We start from the raw sequence: 22,997 nt of genomic DNA, 5'->3' as shown, positions 1-22,997 counted from the left end.
TACTATTAAAAGGCCTAAATAGGGCTGGGGATGTGGCTCAAGCGGTAGCGCGCTCGCCTGGCATGCGTGCGGCCCGGGTTCGATCCTCAGCACCACATACCAACAAAAGATGTTGTGTCTGCCGAGAACTAAAAAATAAATATTAAAAATTCTCTCTCTCTCTCTCTCTCTCTCTCTCTCTCTCTCTCTCTCTCTCTCTCCTCTCTCATTCTCTCTTTAAAAAAAAAAAAAAAAGGCCTAAATAAGGGCTGGGGTTGTGGCTCAGCAGTAAAGTGTTCGACAAGTACATGCGAGGCCTTGGGTTCGATCCTAGCACCACATAAAAGTAAACAAAATAAAGGTAGTGTATCCAACGACGACTAAAATTTAAATATTAAAAAAAGGGCCTAACTAAGTGGAGAAATATCTGTGTTCATGAATCGGAAGACTGTAAAGATGGCAGTACTTTCCAAATTGACCCGTAGGCTCCTTTGTAGAAATTGACAAGCTGACCCTAAAATTCATATGGAAACTCAACGAACACAGAATAACTAAAGTGGTCTTGAAAAAGAGAAAGTTGAAGTATTAACACTTCCCCATTTCAAATCTTACCTCAAAGCTACAGTGTTGTATTGACATAAGGATAGGTATATAGAATGATGGAATACAACGGAGAGTCCTGAAATAAACCCATGTTGCTATAGGTCAGCTGACTTGATAAGGGTGCCAAAAACATTCATTAGGAGATTCGTCTCTCCAACAAATGACTTTGGAGCAGGGCTTGGTGCTGGATCCCTGTAATCCCAGCTACTCTGCAGGCTGAGGCAGCAGGATTGTAAATTCAAGGCCAGCATGGACAGTATGGTGAGTCTGTCCTAAAAAGTGGCTAGGAACGCAGCTCAGTGGTAAAGTGCCCCTGGGTTCAACCCCTAGTGACCACCAAATGCCTATAATCCCAGCTACTTGGGAGATTTGAGGCGGACGATCACAAATTAGAAGTCAGTTTGGGCAATTTAGGGAAAGCTTGTCTCTAAGTAAAAAGAGTTAGAGTCTAAGTGGTGGAGCACCTGAGTTCAATTCCCAGTACAACTCACCCCCTAAAAACAAAACAAAACAAAAAAATAGATTATAGATCTAAATGAGAGTTATAAAACTCTTAGAAGAGATAAATCTGATTACCTTTTATTTGCCATTGGTTTAAGATATGACATAAAAAGCACAAGTAACAAATGAAACAATGTGGACAAGTTGTCTTGGCTTGCTCAAAGTTAGTTTTTTGTCTGGGCATAGTGGTGCACACCTGTAATCCCAGCAGCTCGGGAGGCTGAAACAGAAGGATCATGAGTTCAAAACTGGCCCCAGCAATGGTGAGGCTAAGCAACTCAGTGAGACCCTGTCTCTAAATAAAACACAAAATAGGGCTGGGATGTGGCTCAGTGGATGAGTTCAATCCCCAGTACCAGGGGAAAAAATTTGTTTTTTTGCAATACTGAGGATTAAAATTTTTTGTGCCTTGCTTGGGGTAGTGGCAAATGCCTGTAATCCCAGCAATTTGAGAGCCTGAGTCAGGGGGACTGCAAATTCAAGGCCATCTTGGGCACATTCGGGAGAAACTGTCTTTAAAAACGAGGGTGTGGGGGTGCTGGGGTTGTATAGCTCAATGGGAGAGCACACCTGGGTTTAATCCCCAGTACCAAAAAAAAAAAAAAAAAAAAAACCCACAAATAAAACCTTTTTGAGCCTCAAAGGGCACTATCAAAAGAGGAAACAATCCATGGGATGGGATGATATTTGCAAATAATGTCTCATAAGTTTTATATAAATACTTTCTGTAACTTAAAAAGGTAATCCAATTTAAAAATGGAAGCTGGGCATAGTGGTATATACCTGTGGTTCCAGCTACTAATCAAGCTGAGGTGGGAGGATTGTTTGAGCCCACAAGTATGAACTCAGTGTAGGCAACATATGCCAGACCAATTTCAAAAAGAAAGGGGAGAAATGGGTGAAAAACTCAAGTAGATTTACAAAGATACACAAGTGGTCAACAAGCACAGAAAGATATGTCCATTATCATGTCATTAGGCAAATGCCAGTCCAAAGCACAAGGAGGGCTAGGTGTGGTGGCACACACTTGTGATCCCAGGAATTTGGGAGGCTGAGGCAAGAAGGTTGCAAAGTTCAAGGTCAGCCTCAGCAATTTAGAGATTATCTCAAAATAAATAAAAAGTGCTGGAGAAGCAGCTCAGTGGTAGAGGGCCCCTGGGTTCAATCCCCAGTACCAAAACCAAACCTCAGTGAGGTGCTGGGGATACAGCGCAGTAGTAGAGGCTTGCTTAGTGTCTGGAGCAAAAAACACAGTGAGGCCAATCCTTCCACCATGATAACTAGAAACGTTTTTAAAAAGGAATAAGTTCTGTCAAGGATGTGGAGAGTTGGGTATGATGGCACACATGCTTAATCCCAGCTACTCTGGAAGCTGAGACAAGAGAATCTCAAATGCAATGCCATTCTCAGCAATTTAGTGAGACCCAGCCTCAAAATTTAAAACAAAAAAAAGGACTGGGGATGTAGCTCAGTGTTGAAACGCCTCTAGGTTCAATCCCCAGTACACAAAGGAAAAAAAAAAAAAAGGCAGAAGTAATTCTTATCAATCTGATGAAAAGATTAAAAATAAGGCATATACATACAATAGAATGTTTTTCAGCCATAAGTGAATTTTTGATAAATGGTATTAACATAGAGGAACTTTTAAAAGCATTATGGTGTATGAAAATAAAAGATCATATATTGATCCCCTTTATATATTGAAGAGATAATCCAGAGACAAAGCAGATTAGTGGTAGTCAGAGGCTGTGGGTGACAAAATGGGTAGTTAACAGGTCTGAGGGTTTCCTTTTAGGATGAGGAAAATGTCTTGGAACTAGACAAAAGCAATGGTTGTACAACATTGTGAATGTGCCAAATGCCACCAGATTGTTTGTTTGAAAAATGGTAATAAGGAACTGGGGTTGTGGTTCAGTGGTAGAATGCTTGCCTGGCATGTGTAAAGCACTGCATATAAATGATAAAGATCCATTGACAACTTAAAAATATATATATGGTAATGAACCAGGCATGGTGGTACACACCTGTAACCCCAGTTAGTAAGGCACTGTCACCAAAAAAGAAAAAAAAAAGCTTCTGAGAACAAGCTCAATCTGCAGTTAGGCCATATCTATGTAGCAGTAAGGAATGATGTGCAGAAACGACTCATGAGGCACCTTTTTACTGGCTATCGAGCTGTTCATTTCTGCATTTGGTCAATATTGACTTTCTCATTAATGTTCATCTTGTCTCTCCAATAAAGCTCCTTGAGTTTAGAATTGTCATCATGAATTAGTACCAGGTATACATACAGTAGATAGCTCACCAAAGATTTAACTGCCTTATTTAAAATAATTCCCAACTGGCTAGTGTTTCTCAACATGTATCCATTAATAGGTTTATAAGGAAACAGACCCGTTAATATAATTTTAAAAGGGAAAGACTGTCCACTTCTTCTGATTACATGAAACTATAATTTGTGTATACTATCTTCAGCACAGCTAGCCTCTGTTTCTTTCAGATTCACAACCTCCAAAGTATTATTTTTATTACTGGGGAATAGACCTTGGGGGGGCTTTACCACTGGATTACATTTTCAGTCTTTTTTGAGGCAGGGTCTAAGCTGCTAAGGCTGGCCTGGAAGCCTCCTGCCTCAGCCTCTCAAATCACTGGGATTATAGGCGTGCACCATCGGGCCTGGTAGAACTCGATTACCCAAATGAAATATTTATCTTTGTTTCTGGGATTAAACCCAAGGTCTTGCACATGCTAGGGAAGGATGATATACCAAGGACTGTAGTCCTACTGCTGCTGGCTTTTTTTTTTTTTTTTTTGGTATTGTGAAGTGAACCCAGGGGCGCTTTATCAGAGATACATCCCCAGCCCTTTTTATTGTTTGAGAATCTTGCCAAGTTGCTAAGACTGGCTTCAAACTTGCAATCCCCCTGCTTCAGCCTCCTGGGTCCCAGGTATTACAGGCGTGCCATTGCACCTGGCCTGGCTTCACTTTTTTCCCTTTCTTTTGGTACTGACGATTGAACCCACTAAATCATTGAACCACATCCCCAGACCTTTTTATTTATTTTTGAGACTAAGTAGCTAAGGTTGGCCTTGAACTTGAAATCCTCCTGTACCAGAGAATACAGGTGTGTGTTACAACACCCAGCTGGCTTTCTCATTCTTGAGTGTCAACTGAGTGTTTCCAGTAGTGCCCATCTGCGAGATTCATCAAACCTTTGATAAGAGTTCACTGATGTGACAAGAACATCACATGCTAACAAGATGCTGCCACATCTTGTGAGGATCACACCATACACTGCACTACAAAAGCAGAAGTCAAAAGCTGAAGCTGGAGAAAATGCTTGGAAAAAAAAAAATCCATTACAAAGCAATATATGTGACTAACATTGGTCTGCTCCCAACCAAAGAAGGAGGGGGAAAGAAGAGGCATTCAGTCAGTGGCTATATTTAACAAGTATCAAGATCTAATTGCCTAAATTTTATTATTCCAACTGCTATGTAAAGAGAAGTGTCAGCTGCTTTGGGAATGTACTTTTGCCTTCAATCAAGGTGGGAAGCCACGCAACTGTGTAAGACAAGCCCATGGGTTACATAGTTCAGAAGGAAATGGTTGAGTCTCTTCATCAAAATTAGCTTACAGCATATTCCAGTAACACACACCCTAGTACTGCTTATAAATCAAAGAAGAAAGAACAATGCATTATATAATACATCCCTTGAAACAGGGAAAAAGAGGATTATTCTGTATGAATATTATCTTTGGCCTCTGCATCACTTTGTCCCACTTCAGATTCCACAGCAGCCGGGGCAGGAACAGCCACTGTTAGGGCATTTTCTGCCTCTGCTGCCAGCATTGTGGCCTCACTTCCTGCCTCAGCTTCGGTATTGCCCTTCTCAGATGATGTTCCACAGGAAGTCTGCTCTTCCAGTAGCTGTTCAGTGTGGAGATCGCTGCTGGCCTCTGTTGCACCCACTGGGACTTGCCCTTCAGCCAGCATTTCACCACTCTCTCCAGCTGGCACTCCTTCCCCATCAACAGCTCTCACGGCTGCTGTAATCACCTCTGCTAAGACTTCTGCAGCCACCTCTTCAGGTGTCTCTTCCTTATCTTCACCTCCTAAATTGTCATCTCCTTCTATTTCAGGATCAACGGTTTCATTAGTGAAAGGGTCCTCACCCTATACAAAAGGAAACACAGATCAGTTGGGGAAATGAGTTTGAAGTAGGCCAGGTTTCTGGGAGCTCATGTTTTCAGGCCTGGCAGAGTCCACCAGAGAATCTCTTAAATTCCCAACAGCTTCAAAAGAGACTTCTCAGAAAATCTTCACCAGAACTATTTTGCAATTTTCTCTTTGTTCTTAAATATGTATTTAGTTGTAGATGAACACACATTATATTTATTTTTATTTTATTATTTTTAAAATTTTTTAAAAATATCTTTATTTTGTTTATTCATTTTTATGTGGTGCTGAGGATCGAACCCAGTGCCTCACATGTGCGAGGCAAGTGCTCTGCCACTGAGCCCCAGCCCCAGCCCCAGTATATTTATTTTTATGTGGTTCTGAGGATCAAACCCAGTGCCTCACACAGGCGAGGCAAGCACTTGACCACTGAGCTACAACCCCAGTCCCCTCACTTTTTTTGTGTGGTACTGGGGATTGAACCCAGGGCCTCACACATATATGCTAATAGGCCTAGCCCCTATTTTGCATTTTTTATTCACACATATAACCAGGAGGCATAGTTTGGATGTAGGGTTTCTTAAATGACTTAATAAACAGTTAAAGGAACACTATTTTTAAATTTTAGTTTAATTTAAGCTCATGGCCCTTACATGAAGATTGTTCTCACTTTACAGATAAGGAAATGAGACTTCAAGATCATTTAACTTGCTGAGCACAATGGTGCACTCTTATAATCCAGTGGCTTTAAAGGACGAGGCAGAAAGATGGCAAGTTCAAAGGCAGCCTCAGCAACTTATCAAGGCCCTATCTCAAAAAGATAAAAAGAGCTGGGGATGTAGCTCAGTGGTTAAGTGCCCCTGGGTTCAATCCCCCCAGAACCAAAAAAAAAAGAAAAAAAAAAAAATCAAAACAAAAAAGCAAACAGTAACTTGCCTGAGATCACACAGCTATTAACCATTAGAGTGATGGTTCTAACCCAAGTCTAACACCCTCAGAAGCCACACTTCTCACTAGCACACGTCAATATTGTCCCTACCCCGAAAAAGGTAATCTAAAAAGCATCCCTTCAAAATTAAGAAGCATGTTTTAAAATATGGTGCTTAAGCTGGGGGTGTAGTTTTCAGTGGCAGACTGTGTGCTTAGTATGTACAAGACCCTGCATTCAATTCCCAACATGAAAAACAAATAAGTGAAATCTCTCTATCTCTCTCTTCAACAATTATCATCTACCTTCAATTTTTTTTTTTTTGAAACAGGTCTCACTATGTTGCTCAGGCTGACCCTCCAAGTTGTGACGTAGCCCAGGCTGGGCTAATGCACTCCAGTATCAAAAAGACTCAAAATTGGAGTCTTCTGACATATACTACCAGAGAAATGAAAAAGCTGTGTTCCATTTGTGTACAATGAACCAAATGCATTCTGCTGTCATGTATAACTAATTAGAACAAATAAATATATAATATATAAAAATATAAATGGAGTCTTTTGACTACATAAATACTACACTCTGGATATAATTCCATACTTATCCTCCATTTCAAAGACTTCTCCTGCCCCTTGGATTCCAAGATACAAACCTTGAGGTATTTTTCCAGCATCTTCACTATGTGTCTGTTGTTCAAAACACTCTTAGCCACATGGAGACTTGTTTTCTTGAACTGTTCAGCAGCCAACTGCAAAGGGAACCAAACAAGGGATTTCTAAAATGCAGAGGAGTAAGAGAACAAACTAGCCAGATTATTCCAAGTAGCCCTCAGAGGCAACTAATACCGTTCTTTGTTGACACAAATATCAAAATGCCAGGCTACAAAAATGAGAGAAAGCAGGCATCTGCGAGTCTTTGGAATAAAGATAACGAAACCAAGTAGAACAGTTTAATAATCTGAAGACAAAAACAGAGACATGCCATTGCTATCAACATGCCATGTAAAGAAGCAAGAAAATTTACAATTACAAACTATATGGATTAAGTAAGGGAAATGGATAAGCCTTCACAATAAGTTTAACAGCAGCAATAAGAATGTGTCAATGTGTTTTAGAGCTTGCACACTGACATACTAATCTCTTGCTTGTAGAGTGCTTTTTTGCTCATTTTTAATAGTACTGTGGCATGGGTAAGCATTTATTGAAACCACCATTTACCAGTTGGGTAACTATAGATAAAGATGTTGTTAGTGGGGTGTGGTGGAGAATGCCTGTAATCGAAGCTACTTGGGAGGGTGAAGCAGGAGGGTCCCAGTTCCAGGCCAGCCTGGGCAATTTACCAAGACTTGTCTCAAAAACTAAAGGGCTAGGATGTAGCTCAGTGATAAAGCACTCTGGGTTCAAACCTTGATGTAGAAAAATAAACATGTTTTAAAATATGGTGCTTAAGCTGGGGGTATAGTTTTCAATGGCAGACTGTATGCTTAGTATGTATAAGACCCTACCATCCAGTTCCCAACATGAAAAACAAATAAGTGAAATCTTTCTACCTCTCTCCTCAACAATTACCATCTACCTTTAATTTTAATTTTTTTTTTGAAACAGGTCCCCACCAACAACAATGCCACATTAAACCAGAGGTCCACAACACTACAGCCTATGGACCAAACTAGCCACACCCACTCTTTATCACCCCTCACCAGACACAGATACTTGGCCTTGCAGAGGATGAGCTTTAGGAACCCTTCAGATCACAAAATTCAAAGATGGCTAAGGCCCATATATAAAATGGTACAGGCATCTGCACAAAACCTATGCACTGCACGTATATCCTCCCTACTATGTACATAGTTGTTATGCGGATCAGCAACTACTTCAGTCTATGGGTGTGAAACTCATGGGTAAGGAGGATTGAATATACTTAGAAACTGACAACAACAACAATAATAAACCGTGCTGACTCTTAAGTTAAACATTTAGCCTCAGGACCCATTAGCTCACAAGGAAACAACTTGTCCTGAAACCTAGGTTCCCCACACCCCTGGGCTCTTAATGGCCCTGAGCCTCAGCTTATAGATGTCCATAGCTGTTCAGCTACTAGGGAATGTACCTGGTGGTTAAGAGAACATTCTGAAATCAGGACAATTTCAGCTATTATATTTGATAAATTCTAAGCAACTTATTTTCTCTCTTTTCTGTGTGTAGTGGGGGTGGGGTGGGGAACCAAGATACAAGTCTCAATAAGTAACATGGGTTACTTTTTTTTTTTAACATTAATTTTTTAGTTGTAGTTGGACACAATACCTTTATTTTATTCATTTATTTTTATATGGTGCTGAGGATCAAACCCAGAGCCCCAAATATGCTAGGTGAGCACTCTACCGTTAAGCCACAACCCCAGCCCAGAGTTACTTTTTAACAGAAATTGGGGTGAATCTTACAGCCAATGAAATGACAGACAATAGAAATACAACAAGAGACCCTATCGGTGTGAACACTTTCGGTATGAGACAGAAGGCCTGAGCCCCACTCTCCAGGCACCTATGCCCACATCAGAAGACTCACCCTGCGGTTGTGGTTATGGTCCACTGAATGCAGATGCCGTTGGAGGAGCTGGTGCTGCGCGGGAATCAGCATGTCACAGGCCAGGCAATGCGCAGCCTCAATCTTCTTGAAGAAGTGTTCCTGGCCAATCCCTGTTATGCAACCCAAGCAAGTGATGCTTTCTCACTGTTCCCCAACAAGTCCCACATTTTCTCCCTGCAATGCTCTCTAATGATTCAGTTAGGACAAAATGAGAAATACATTGCCTGCTCTCCCACAGCAATGTGGGGTCACAGCAGCTGGCCTCTACACTCAAGAATTCTACATGTCAACTTTGCTGATCATTCCAGTCTTCTCTATTCATAACAAAGGCAGGGGGGAGCCCACCATGTTGTTTAAGATCACTCTGATAAGCTGCCTGTGGAAATGTGATCTCCATTAGGCCAGACTTGGGATTTTTTTCCATTGTAAGTGTTCTTCCCCTGGGGCCTGACTTCACATTCTCAGCAGCTCTCGGCTAAGGATAGAACCCTGGGCCTCTAGCATGCTAAGCACTCTACTAATAAGCTACACACCTAGCCCCATTTGTACTATTATAAGGGTCACTTCCCATGCCTCATGATCATTTAAAATAACATGCTCTCTGGCATCACAACTCACCTTTGAAAGGATCTGGTTTTGGTTTTGTGCTTTCCTTGTCTATCAGTTCCTGACGCCTCTTCTCAATCTTCTTATTCCTGTTTACAATGTATTCCTAGAGGGGTGGGATATGGAACAAAATGGAATGAGAGGACGATATTTCTCACCTGCACAGAGGGTGGGAAGATCCTATCTGAGAGCTCTGTGCAGAAACTATGGTAGCTGGAGCTCTCAACTGCAACTCTGACTCAGTGATTTGTACAACTACTTTAATCTGGGAAGAGAAATTGATCATATTTAGGCTTCTCATTTCCCTACCGCTTCCCTTCTCTGCAAGGGATCTGACACCTGTGGCATAGTTGGGAAATGCTGCAGTGGAGGCCAAGTGTCCTTTACCTGGAGGAACTCTACTGTCTTGTCAGGCAGCTTGGTACTTATAAATCGCAGTGTCTCTTTGTGGAACTTGCTTTGCAAATGCTTCTGGATTTCTTCATCTTCAAAGCTGCGAAACTTGCATACTGAACAGGCAAACTGAATCCTGAAGAAGAAACATGAAAAGAACAGTGGTGAGGTAAGATGACCAGATCATCTCTGGGTAGAGCTGAAATGGTAAAGGAAACACAATTTTTTAACCAAGCCTTCTCACTTTTTGTAGGGAGGCAGAGCAGCAGTTACCCAAACTTACCCCCACCATCTGAAGAACAGGATACAGCTGTGCAGCTACTTCAGGAAAATGATTCACACAATAACTCTTTAACATATCAGTCTCTCTTTAGCCCAAATTCTCTAAGAGAACACCCTGAGATGGTGACTTTTTAGAATTGTGGACTTCCCAAACTCTAGTTGACTGCTCTAGGAACTTGGTATTTAACTCCACAGCTTCTCAGATGGGTTTGTCTTTAGCTACCAAGATGACATGTGACAATCTTATTTTATGTGAGAGAAAAATTCTAGTTGCTGCGGCACTGCACACCTGTAATCCTAGTGACTCGGGAGGCTAAGACAAGAGGATCCCAAGTCCCAAGCCAGGTTGGTGGTAGAGCACCCCTACGTTCAATCAGCAGTACTGAGGGGAAAAAAAATTTCTGAAGACTTTACATAATTCAAAGTTCACAACACAAAATAATTTCTTCCTTGAGACTTAACATTCTGGATTCTATAAATAAAAGCTTAAGTTCCTGTCGTGTGCTTCCAAAGCTTCACCAAATGCAATCAGGTTGTATGGCAAGGGAGAGCAGCTTGCAGCACCCCTGTACAACCCCAACCGAGAGGGTTAAGGGTGCAGGCAGGTGGCATTCGGGATTCCTCATTTCCCAACTCAAACTTCTCCCTACCTGGTTTTGATCTCTGACTACATCATAAGACACTCTGGCTTTTACAGACAACTCCAAATAGAGGAGCAAAGAGGACTATTTCATGAGTTCCATGAAAAGAACTAGAAGAAAGCTACCAAAGAAAGGCAGGGAATCCATACTTCCCTACTATAATGACTGAGATCCTTGGCTACCAGTGTAGTCTGTCTAAAGATTTCTTTTTTTTAAGTTATTTCAGTTTCGATGTTATAGACCTAACCTAACAGTCATTTATCTGTTGAAGAAAAAAGTTTTCATGAGTTTCTGTACAACTTATGAAGAAATGACCCTGTGACTTCCCAGTCTCTCTTTGCATGGAAAAATCTGTCCTGTTTGAGCGTTAAGATAAAAAGAGAACCTGTACAGAGAAGCTGCAAAATCTGGACGGTAGGATGATGTATACATATATTCTTGCTATATCTTATTCCAGAGGTGATCTGGATTTGGACAAAGCACCAAGTCACCTTTTTGCCAGCTCTGCTAAATGAAGGTCACTTTCTGGAATGCCAAATGCCAAGCTAGGAGAGAGGACACCCCTCAGGATTGCTAGAGCACAAGGGAGACCCCTGCTGGGCATGTATGGGCCACACAGTCTTGCCAGCAAGGTATAATTCCAGATGTGAGACTGAGAAAGAAATCCGCCAGAGGTTGATTCACCAAGTAAGAGCAGAAATGCAACTACACCTATCTTTTCTACATGTTCTCAATTGTTTCCCTCGTTCTGTCTACACTGACTTAGGCTTAAGATTTCCTGACACTTGGGATTCAGATCAAACCAGACTTTCCTAAATTATGGAGCCAGAACAGGTAAGCTCAGTAAAGCCTAGATAGTGCCCAGGTCTGGCTACAATAAACAAGGGGTCTGTGCCTAAATCCTTGGCTCTGTTCATCCTCTTGGCTTCTCACCTGTCAGCTGCTCGGTCCCGCATCCTGTCTCTCCTCCTTTGCTTTTCTCTTCTCTTCTTCACTTCCTCGTCCTCCTCATCTTTCTCTCCTGAAACAAAGAAGTCCCTTCGAGATGCTCTGAGGAGTCTGCAGAGGAACTGAGCTCCAAGGCCTTGTTGGGGGCTGCAGTTTGGCCAGCACACCCTATGCCCATGTCCGGCCTCTGCCTCCACAATGTGGCAGAGTCAGGACACCCTGAGGTGTGGCCATCAAAGGCTCTTGATGGACAAGGGTCTTTGATGAGAACCCAGAGGAGTCAGTCACCTCACTCCTCACAAGGCCTAACAAGGCAAGGATGGCAAGTCCATCCCACTCACATATAGCCCGTCTGCTCTGACCTGCCCCAGTTTGCTAGTCCAATCTGGTGCCCTATCGTCAGGTCTTCTCACATTGTCACTTAAAGAGAAAGTAATTCTCCCCAGGTACCAACACAGCAGCTGGAAGGCCTGGGAAATAAAACAAGCCACTCTACTGCCCTCCGGATGACCATCCTGACAGCCTCTTCTGAACTAGGGCCTCAGCAGGTCTGACAGTCCTTGCTGGCCCAACCTCCATCTTCCGTTCACAGACAACAACAACCTAGGGCTTTCCCAAGGCTGTGTGGGAAGCAATCCTAGAAACAAAAATGGGAAGAGACCAATTGGTCCTCCCATCTGCCCCCTGGGGCCAGCACAAGAGCTCATTGGAGAGCTTTGTGGCCAGCGTCCCAGTGTGAGACCAGGCAAGTTTTGAGGCTCAGGGCCAGGGCTAAATACTGGAAAAGGTTGGATAAGCATCTGAACTGTGACCCCTACCCCTGATGCCAGTCCCGATACTGTCCCACGAAGATGGCGACCGGCGTGCGCTGCTCAGAAGCCTCTCAAAAGGGCGTGTGGGACTTTTGGCAAGAGGTCACTGCCTGAAACTATGACTGCTGTTTAATAGCAAAGTCATCCCAGGTAGGTAGCAGGACCTGCGCGCAATAAACACGTCACCTTTGCTTTAGCATTTACCCGGCTGCATAGCTGCTGAACGCTTGGTGTGGTCCTGCACTAAGGACACAACTGCTTCAATACGTAGGGTGGGGGTACATCAGAGAGTCAGCTAAGCTTGAGAATCTAAGAGGAGAAGCCAAGGGCCTTCACCATTTACCACAACTGGGCCAGCTTATGATCCTTGGGGCCAGACAGCAAGAGAAACAAGTAGTTTTGGGGAGACTCAGGCAGACTGTGGCTCAGGTTTCTTCATGTCCCTCCAAAGGGTAGAATCTTGTTCTTTGCTCCTGCTTACTTTAGGCTCCTAGGTCTCCTGTACTGGACCAACGAGACCTGCTGAGCAATGGCTGACTCTAGAGACCTCGGCCTGGTATATCTAACAGGCTGCCCTCTACTACCTTACTCCCAGCCCTGACAGGTATCTGCTGTCACATACCCGCAGGCACTACAGGTGCCAGTATCCCCAGCAGGGAGCCTGAGGGCACAGCTCTGGGTTGGCAACTGACAGACTGGATTTATAAAGTCCACGACAGTTCAGGAACCTGCACTGGCTGGAGGGAGACAGAGAAGTTGGTCCAGAATGGAGGCCTCTTCCCTTAGGCTTCTGAGACTATCCCTTCCTACCACCACAAATGTCACAGACACTGAGTTGGGCTCCCCCACTCTGTAGCCTGCACCAAGAAAGGCAAATGGATCCTTTTTCAGCAAATAATGCCCCAGACATTTTGGAACAAAGCCTCAGAGTGATTACCACAACTTATATCCACCCAGCAGCCACAGCCCTCCTTTTCCCCGAGTCATGGGCCCCTCTATGCAGGCCTGTGGCATGCTCATAAGCCCACCCTGACTCGGTGATGGGTGGTAAATGTGGGATAGACACAGGACATTTTACAAGGAACACTGGGTAATGCCTACCTCTCTGCCTCCCGGAGTCGCAGAATTCGTCCTCCTGAAAAAGGGCATATGCAAAGTTGGGCAGTGAGGTAGTACTTCCAGAATTCTCCACAAAAAGTCCAGCCCATGTCAACACCTGATAGATGGTGTTACCCTAGACCTAGGATGCTGTGCCTCCAGGAAATGAGCCACTGTGCATCAGGACAAGCCTCAAGACTTTGGAGAGGAGCTTGAAAGTCTTGCTGCTATACCTGGTTGCCTTCAAAGACTCTGTGATAATGAGTTTTCTATCTTTAAGTCACTGACCCTTTTTCAATTCTTTCTAAAGCTACAAAACTTGCCCCTTAGCAAATACACATCTGCAGTTTTGCACTCCAGAATACCAGAAGTCCATCTATTAACTGTAGGTTAAGCTATGATTTGGGGCTGGGAATGTGGCTCAGCAGTAGAGTGCTTGCCTAGCATGTGCGAGACGTTGGGTTTGATCCTCAGCACCACATAAAAGTAAATAAATGAGATAAAGGTATTGTGTCTGACAACTTTAAAAAAAAAAGAAAAATAAATATATAAAGAAGCTATAATCTGTAGGAAGCTAATTCCAGCATTCTGAATTGAAAATAGGCTTCAAATTTCCAAGCATTTGTTTGTATTTACTCAATATTCTGACAAATCAGGTGTAAATAAAACACAATCCCTCTAACTGTATACCTGAACAGAGCTGATGCCTTAGGCAGTGAGCCTAAGATTAAAGTAGCAGTCAGAAGACTTGTAGAGCTTCCCTGACTCAAGACTTATGCTATGGGTTTAATAAAGATCTAAACCAGCTGAATAAGAAGCAAGTGAGGGTCAAAAGCTATACTCACTATATCCTGAGAACCCCCACCCTATCTGATCATCAAAAAAAACCTGGAAGAAGGCTTCTCATACAGGAAACCTTCTCTAGGATCTACCCCTCAGAAGGATCAGAATTTGCAGAACACAGGGAAGGTACCCTCCCCAGAGACCTGGCTTTAGATGCCACTATTCTGTGGCTAGTTTTGAGGACAGAAAAAACATGGACTTGGGTCAGTCACACCTGGCATGTAACTGGCAGCCAATGAGCCTCCAGTGTGTGTCTGCCAGTCTCAGCTTGCACAACCCGTGCATTTACTATGCACATGGCTGGGTCCAATACTACATAGGGCCAGGGCAAGGGGCTAGAAGCTCTTTTAGAAAGAGAATCATTCTTGTCTGAAAAATCTTAGAAACTCAGCTACAAGCTGGGGTTCCAAATCCACTCAGAGGTAGGCAGAGTGGAGTCTAGCAGGGTAGCTATTCCTACCTCTTGAAGGAGAAGTGCAATAAAAGAAAAAAATCCCACTCAGACAAAGGGGGCTGGCCCCTAAAGGTGGACTTACACCCCTGAATTCTTCATCTCCTGACCGGAAATCGACAGCTCCATCATCTGCCAGATACAAGGGAAAAAGGAAAAGTCAGTCCCTGTTTTCACTCTCCTATGCTTACTAAACAGACCAACAAGTCCATCCTGACACAGTAGGGGTGGAAGGAACTTGGGGTTAACACACCACCCTTGGTTTCCCTCGTGTCTACTAGGCAACTGACTCATCTTGTCCACCCAGCCCACTGGCCCCAGGGCATACCGTTTTCAGAAAAATCTCCTTCGCTGTCAGCCCGAGCCAGTTTGGCTTCTGGTTCCTCGTACATGGGAAACTGCTTTCGCTTCCTGCCCATGCTGTCTGGTCCGAAGCGCTCAAACCCTCTCCTCCTGGGCTACAGATATAAGCACACCCCATGTACCACTTCCCTGGGCCATTAAAATATCCCACAAAAACAAAGAACAGAGTTCTTAAGATCCAAGAACAAAAGCAGAAAACGGTCTTTTTGAAAAACAGAGAAAAGACAACATAGTTGAAATTCAAAGAAAATATCGTGCTCAGTGAAAGAAATCGGACACAAATGGCCACATGTGTGATTCCACTGACATGAAATGTCCAAAAGAGGCAAATCCAGAGACAGGAAACAGATAAATGGTTGTCAGGGCCTGGGGGAGAGAATAGGGTATGACTGCTAACTGGCAACAGTTTCATTTTGAATTGATAGAAATATTGTAAAACAAAATTATGTTGATAGTTGTACAAATCTATAAACTTGCTAAAAGTGGAATTGTACACTTAAAAATGAGTGGACCTTGAAGTACATAAATTTAACCTCTGTAGAGCTAATAAGAAGAAAAGTCAAGACCTGATGGAACTTCGTGCTTACCCGATCCCGAATCCGAGTCTGTGACCGACCACATCCATAAGGCATAGTGTTGTCATAACTGCCTGCTCCCTGCATGCCCTGCATGCCCATCATGCCATAGTCAGGGGCCATGGACTGAGAGAAGAGGGAAGGAGGTGGCCTGCTGGGGGAGGGGCCTCCCAGACCTCGTCCCCCCACGTAGTTCAGCTCACTCCAGGAAACAGAAAGGGGCTCCGAGGAAGCTGAGGGTGGCATAAAGTGGTCATTGCGCATGAAGGTGCTGGAATTGCTCCGGTCCTGGAAGCGGCCCTGGCCCTGGCCCTGGCCTTGGCTCTGGCCCCGGCCCCTCATGAAGCTATCAAGGGAGCCCCGCTCACGGACTGGGTCCCGGCAGTCGCTGTACTGCCCACCAAAGCTGCCATTGCGGTCGGTCCCCAGGTCAAAGTCATAGTCGTAGCTATAGCTGGGGCGGTAGGGATTATGTTCGGGCAAGCAAGGCCTGGAGTCATAGGATTCATATGGCTGAAAGCGGAAGGAGCTGTGAAGGAAGCACAAGCCATTAGGGGCAGCTAAGGGCTCTGCCCAACTATCTAGAGTGTCCCTTTCTCCCTCAATCAGCATAACCTCAACACCTCCAGCAAAAATGACCCCTTACATTGAGACCAACCAACCAAACCACTCTGTCCCTGAATGCTATGAAGGCAAAACACCATCGACTACATTTTTTGGCAGTGCTGGGATGGAACCCAGGGCCTCACACATACTAAGAGAGAGCTCTACCACTGAGCTGTACCCACAGCCCCTCCCCACCAACACCCTCCATTATTGAATGAAGGGCATGGAGCCCTTGGCCACAGGAGTAGCGTGATGCATAAGTAAGTCATCTGAGGCAGCTTAATCAAGAAATATGCCTCAAGCCTCCATTCAAAACTAAATATAAAATACTATTGCAATGCTTTGCCCTCGCCCCCTGCCCGGCTGCAACCACCAAATGGCCCAAGTCATGAGAAAGGCAAGAAGAGTGGGTATCCATTCCCATCTGCATAAAGCTAGGCAGCCAAGAGTCTCCCAGTAAAGGGCTCAGGTTGATATTCACCTCTCTCGGTCTTGCATGCCCTCCCCACCGCTGCTGCTCCCGCCCCTGCCTCCTTCCTTGGACATCATGTCCAAACGCTGGTTGATCTTGGCAATGAGAGAATCTGAATTGTCGGTGCATGGGTCTGGGCCATAGGATGCCATGTGCATGGCAGGGCCCCCCGCTGCCAAGCCGCCATCATTAGCCTTGGTGGCCTCCCATGAGGCTGGGCCATAGCTGTAGGTTGCTCCTGCAGTGACACTGGTGTTTTGGGCACCATAGTAATTGTAGTTGTCATAACCTATCACAGGAAAAAAGAAACAAGTCAGATCTCAGCAGCCATGAGGCTTGTCTATGGCAGACATGTGTGCAAGAGCACCCCTGGTCCACCCACAAAGGAGAGGGTTATGGGACCAAGTGCTGCTGGCATCACTCCACACTGTGTGTCTAACCTGCCAAAATGCAGCAGGAAGAGGCCAGAGCAAAGAGCAGCCTCAGCTAAGTGGTGGGTTTTCTGGGTCAAAGCCTAGAACCTGCTCTCCCTCTCAAGTCAGAGGTGGCTGAGGGCCTGGGAGTGGCAGTTTGGGCAGTTGACAGACCCAGTCTGCTCTCAATCACAGCCTCTTAAGGCTGGCTTTGTCCCCTGGGTCTCCACAGCACCTCATGCTCAGTATAGCAGTTCTGGCCAGCTGGATCCTTAGGAATAGAGCCAGGAAAACAACACTAAAACTCGCTGATGGCCTGTCATGCCCAGCCTTCAGGAAAGCTCTGAGGGCAGCCAGGATGGAAGGCAGGGGTGCCTGCTCATAGGCTTACTTGCCTATATAAAACTCAAAAGAGCTTACCTTGCCAGCTGGCCACACCACTTCCATATGTACCTTAAGAGGAAAAAAAAAAAAGCACTCAGAGCTTTACTGGTAGAACAATGGTGTCTGATTCCAGAAGAGCCAAGGCTGCAGTGGCCACAGAAGTGCTCCTGTGGCACCCTTGATTACCCTTAGACTTGCTCATTTGCTACAGAGAGCAGACTAAGCAATATCAAGTGATCTCTCCTAGGCAAACCCAACTTCCCTCATGAGGACTAGGGAGGAAAAGGAGGTTGCATAAACTCCAGGAAACTGGTCCACTGTGGAAGCTAGCCTGGACCCCAGGGACAGCCCTTAAAAAAGGTCAATCTCAAACTGGGCATAGTTATGCATGTACACCTATAATCTCAGCTACTTAAGAGGCTGAGAAAGGAGGAGCACAAGTTCAAAGCCAGCCTGGGCAACTTCATGAGATCCTGTCTCAAAATTAAAACAAAAATGGGTGGGGGCTATAGCTTAGTGGCAGAATGCCCCAGGGTTCAAATACCAGTATGTGAGGGGTGTCAAATTTCACCAGTGCTAAAGCCCAGGGAATGCCAACCACACAAATAGGGTATCAATGGAAAATCATGTCCTTAACACAAATGAGTAAGGGGTCATTTGTGCCACAAGGGACCTGGGAGGCCTCTTCCTGGGACACAGGGTAATCCACAGAAAAGCAACCCACTTCCACTGACGGTAGGGACAGGGTCCAAGCCCAGAAAACAAAGAAAGCCCTGACTCCCTGGAATAGGGGCTGGAAGAAAACAAAAGACCCTCACCACCTGACAGCATATTTTGGTCCTTCAAAATAAGATAAAAATAATGATCTAGACTCTAGAAAAAGGGTCAGCAAAAGGCCCTGGGCCACATGCAGCCTGCCTGCATATTGCCTTTAAAAAAAAAAAAAAAAAAAAAAAATATATATATATATATATATATATATATATATATATATATATATATTACTAGAGATCAGAATTTCCAGGACTGCAAGCTTCCTAAGCAAGCACTCAATCCATATTAAGCTACATCCTTGACTTTTTGTTTTGTTTTTGGTACTAGAAATTGAACTCAGGGGCACTTGATCACTAAGCCACATCCACAGCCCTATTTTGTATTTTATTCAGAGATGGGGTCTGAGTTGCTCAGTGCCTCACCATTGCTGAGGGAGGCTTTGAACTTGGGATCCTCATGCCTTAGCCTCCCAAGCCGCTGAGATTACAGACCTCGCCTGGCTCAGACCTCTTTTGAGACAGGGTCTTGCTAGCTTGCCAAGGTAAGACTGGCCCTGAACTTAAGATTCTCCTGCCTAAGCACCCCAAGTAGTTCGGATTACAGGTGAATGCTAGTGTACACCCAACCTACTGCCTGTTTTTATACAGCCCTCAAGCTAAGAAACGGTTTTACTTTTCTAAATGGTCAGAGAAAAACAACTCAAAAGAACATTTCATTACATGAAAACTGACATGAAATGAATTACTTATAAAATACAGTGAATCTTAATGCAGAATAAACTAGTTACTAATGTATCGAAATTGGTTTATTAGGAGGCACAGATGTAACATACAAATGTTAGATCTCTTTTTGGGGTGAGGGTGCTAGGGATTAAACTCATGGGTTCCTATATGCTAAGCATATGCTCTACTACTGAGAAGAATAGCCCCTACCTTTTTTTTTTTTTTTTGTGGTACTGGGAATCAAATCTAGAACCTAGTGTTGTGCAACTACTCTATCACTATATTCTCAGCCCTATTTGAGACTGGGTTCATAAATTGCCCAGGCTGGCCTTGAACTTAGGATTCTCCTGCCCAGCCTCCCAAGCACCTGGAATCACAGTTCTATACTCTCATACGTGTTTCCTTTCAGATCTTAGTAGAAAAAACCATGCCTTGGTAGAGACAGATATAAAGAACTCTATGTATTATCCACTTAATTCTATAAATTTAAAGCTATAATGAAAAATACAGTATATCAATCATATACAGGAAAAAAAACTGATGATGCTCTCAGCTATCTATTTACCTACAACAAATAAATATATTTTAGCCAGGTGCAATGGAACATGCCTGTAATACCAGCAACTCCAGGGCCTGAGACAGGACTCGGTCTCAAAAAATAAAGGGCTAGGGATGCAGCCCAGTGTTCAATCCCCAGTACCGAAAAAAGGAAAGAAATTTTTTTGCTAAAATTAAGAATATTTCACAACACAAGAATTCTGATATTCAAATCTCAATATCTATAAGTACACACTGACCTACCTGTGGCTGTTTCTGCACTACAGAGATCACATGCAAAACCAAAGATATTTATTATTTGAACCTTTAGAGAAAATGCTTGCTGGCCCCAGGGTCACCACTCCTCTTGATCTGGGCAAGCATCATATTCAGCTCTGCCACATTGGGGCCTCAGGTGAAGGAAGTTCATACTGTAACACATTATGCAGGATCAGCTTACCCTGGGTGTTTGCAGGTCCAGCACTCCATGCCCCATAGCCTGTGAAAAGACGACCCTGTGTATTAAGATCTTATTTATCATACTAGGGAATGTGGGCTTTAAGGTTCTCTGAGGAGTCTAAAGTGACATCCTCCCAGGAGTTCAGTGCCAGCCTTAGGAGAAGGCAGCATAGCCACAGCAGCACCATCCCTCTATGTCATCTTCCCACCCAACAGGCTGATGCTTCATCACACTCGGGTCAGGTTAAGGCCAAACCCCCCCCCCCAAAAAAGGGAGGGAAACAGGACTGGAAGACAGGTTGGGCAGTCACCCTCAACCTCATCACAACTGAAGACATCACAGGACAAGCTGTGCACAGTCCCCCATGCTGGTTGACCCACCCACCGTGCAGCTGGGAAACCAGCTCAGCCCATCTAGAGTACCCCATATGAGAGAAACTTGGGAATCTGGAGATATAAACTGTGCCCCTTGGGATTCCCTTCTGATTTTAAACCTTCTAATGCTCCCCAGGCCTTAAAGTCCCAGAACCTCAGCCTGGCCCTAAGGCATCAAACTGGGCCCCATTGTCCCTGAAGGCAAGAGTGTGGAAATAGCTTCTCTTCATCTGTGTTCCTGGAGTAGGGAACAGGAGGTTGACTGCCCATGCCAGTCAAATGACTTCACTTTGATGAAGCAAGAATGTAGCTTCCCTTACTAGTACAAATGCCAACCTTGTACCTACACATGACAAGCACTGCCCCTGAATGTCATTCAGAGTCTAACAGCAGAGGTTAGAGGACCTGATCCTTTGTTCTACTATGCTTTAGGTTTGCTCTCTGTTCACCTCTGCAAGCTATACCTTCCCCTCACTACCCCATCCTGCTAAACTAAGCAGCCATCCCCATCTGTTCTGCAATAAACACTAACCTTGGGGCACTCGCTGCTTCCCTGTGAGGTACTGGTGTATCAACCCAATCTTAAAACACTTCCTGAGACAGAAGAAATCAGGGATGTTGCAGCATCTTAATTGGTTCTTCTTTTTTTTTTTTTTTTTAATAGATGAGCACAATACCTTTTGTGGTGATGAGGATGGAATCCAGTGCCTCACATGTGCTAGGCAAGCGCTCTGCCAACTGAGCTATATCCCCAGCCCTCTTAATTGGTTCTTAAAGGTTTAAGGCAGGCAGGAAGTGGGGGTGGGAGGCTCTCTAAACTAAAGGGCCTTAAAACAGGATTACAAAAATATCTGGCGGAGCTGGGTGTGGAGCCTGATGCTGCTTGAGGTGAAGGCAGGAGCATCAAGAGTTCTAACCCAGCCTCAGCAATTGCTAGGCGCTAAGCAACTCAGTGACACCCCGTCTCTAAATAAAATACAAAATAGGGTTGGGGATGTGGCTCAGTGGTTGAGTACCCCCGAGTTCAATCCCTGGTACCAAGAAAAAAAAAATATCTGGTGGGTAGGAAGGCAAATTCTGGAAGATCTAGCCAGACATTGAAATGCCAGGACAGCCAGGCTGAGCCTCTCCTAAGATCCTGCAGAAACTCAGCACACGTGCACCGCCCTCAGGACCTTTCTTTCAGCAATTCCTGCTGCTGGGATCCTCCTACTTTGCCCCTCTCAAGACCCTCATCCTTTCATCAGACCACTAAGTTTTCTGCTCTAGGTCGGGCCCCACCAGGCATGTTCCAATTGTTCCCTATAGGCAAACTTGGCTCTCAGCACAGAGCAGAAGGCCTCCCAGGAGGCTCATTCCAGAGACAGCAAACAAGGAACTCCAGAAGATCGGCTCTGAGGTAGGCAGATACTTCAGGCCAATGGAGATGGGGGGTGGTTCTCTCCTACACAACCCGAGCCTCGGGCCCTCTATCCCCATAAGAGGATGCCTGAAGGAGAATGGCCAATCTGTCGCAGAGCCCAAAGCACATCAGGTTTCCACCTTTGCACACAAGATACTCAACATCTTGATCAAGATACTGAAGATATCGAATTACGCTGTTTATAGCTCCCACGGCCAACAAACACCAGATGGGGCCGCACTCGGCCCCGCCGCGCAGCACCGCGGGGCTGGCGGCGATAGGTCTGACCCCGCACAGCCCGGATGGCTTCCGGGACGGGTGCCCAAGCCTAGTACTCCCAAGGAGGCCCCGTCGAGCCTCCACGGAACGACCCTGGTGCGGCAGCTCGGAGACTGGAGACCGCCCCCCAAGCCGCCGCACTCGACCCTTGGCCGCAGACCCTAGGCCCGGGCCTCGACCCCGCGACCGGACGCTGAAGCTCCGCCCCCTGGCGCCGCCATTTTGTGGCGTCTTCGGGAGAGAAAGGCGGGACTTCGAACTTCGAGGTCGCTAATGCCTGCCCGGGCTTCGCCGCATCTTGGGGTAAAAGCTGCCCGGACGACCCGAGGCGCCCCCAGAAGCCAGCGGCAGCGTCGGCCCGTCGAGCCCCGACCTCCCCCTAGGGCCCTGACGACCAATCCGCACGCAGCGGCCCAGGAGCGACTGCGCCGAGGACCAATGAACGGTGCGCGCGCGTCCCGGCAGCCTCTCCGCAGGGCCGGGCCTGCGGCAACCGAGCTCCCACTAAAAGCCCGATAATGCGAACCCGCAGGACTGGGGCTTCATTAGCCGGACAGTGCCTTCTCGCCACGCGCCAAGCAGTTTATACTAACCTCCGTAGCCCTGCTCCATATCTTCGACGCGACTCGCCAGCAGACCCTTTTTCTACCCTTCCACAAGACGCATGCGTTCAACGCACCTCTCGCCGTCGGCTACTGGAAGACCAGGTGCATACGTCACTCTTTACGCACGCTACCATTGGCTGGCCCATTCGCAGGGCCCGCCCCCGTCGTTCTACCTTGCCT

At 45.3% G+C, this 22,997-nt stretch overlaps 1 protein-coding gene across 2 annotated transcripts; it reads right to left on the bottom strand.

The window, feature by feature from the left end:
• Positions 1 to 1,702: 1,702 nt before the first annotated feature.
• Positions 1,703 to 22,892, bottom strand: Akap8 (A-kinase anchoring protein 8). 2 transcript variants are annotated; one of them, XM_026389931.2, is made up of 14 exons: positions 21,064 to 21,257; positions 20,158 to 20,196; positions 17,701 to 17,733; positions 16,877 to 17,156; positions 15,802 to 16,318; positions 15,180 to 15,309; positions 14,937 to 14,983; positions 13,561 to 13,594; positions 11,633 to 11,720; positions 9,771 to 9,912; positions 9,396 to 9,489; positions 8,757 to 8,887; positions 6,845 to 6,940; positions 1,703 to 5,261 (listed from the first exon to the last, which is right to left on the bottom strand). In XM_026389931.2, exons 4-14 carry the CDS (start codon positions 17,023 to 17,025, stop codon positions 4,821 to 4,823), a joined length of 1,869 nt encoding a protein of 622 aa, XP_026245716.1. In that variant the 5' UTR covers positions 17,026 to 17,156; positions 17,701 to 17,733; positions 20,158 to 20,196; positions 21,064 to 21,257; the 3' UTR covers positions 1,703 to 4,820. The 2 variants fall into 2 exon arrangements, with proteins under 2 accessions (XP_026245716.1, XP_026245715.1); XM_026389930.2 differs by lacking the exon at positions 21,064 to 21,257 and adding an exon at positions 22,806 to 22,892 and having other exon boundaries at positions 1,704 to 5,261.
• Between the last annotated feature and the right edge of the window lie 105 nt (positions 22,893 to 22,997).

This window comes from Urocitellus parryii, chromosome 3 (assembly GCF_045843805.1).
Source record: "Urocitellus parryii isolate mUroPar1 chromosome 3, mUroPar1.hap1, whole genome shotgun sequence".
NCBI lineage: Eukaryota > Metazoa > Chordata > Mammalia > Rodentia > Sciuridae > Urocitellus > Urocitellus parryii.
Note: the sequence above shows the minus strand (reverse complement) of the source record. Positions and strands in the feature narration are given on the sequence as shown.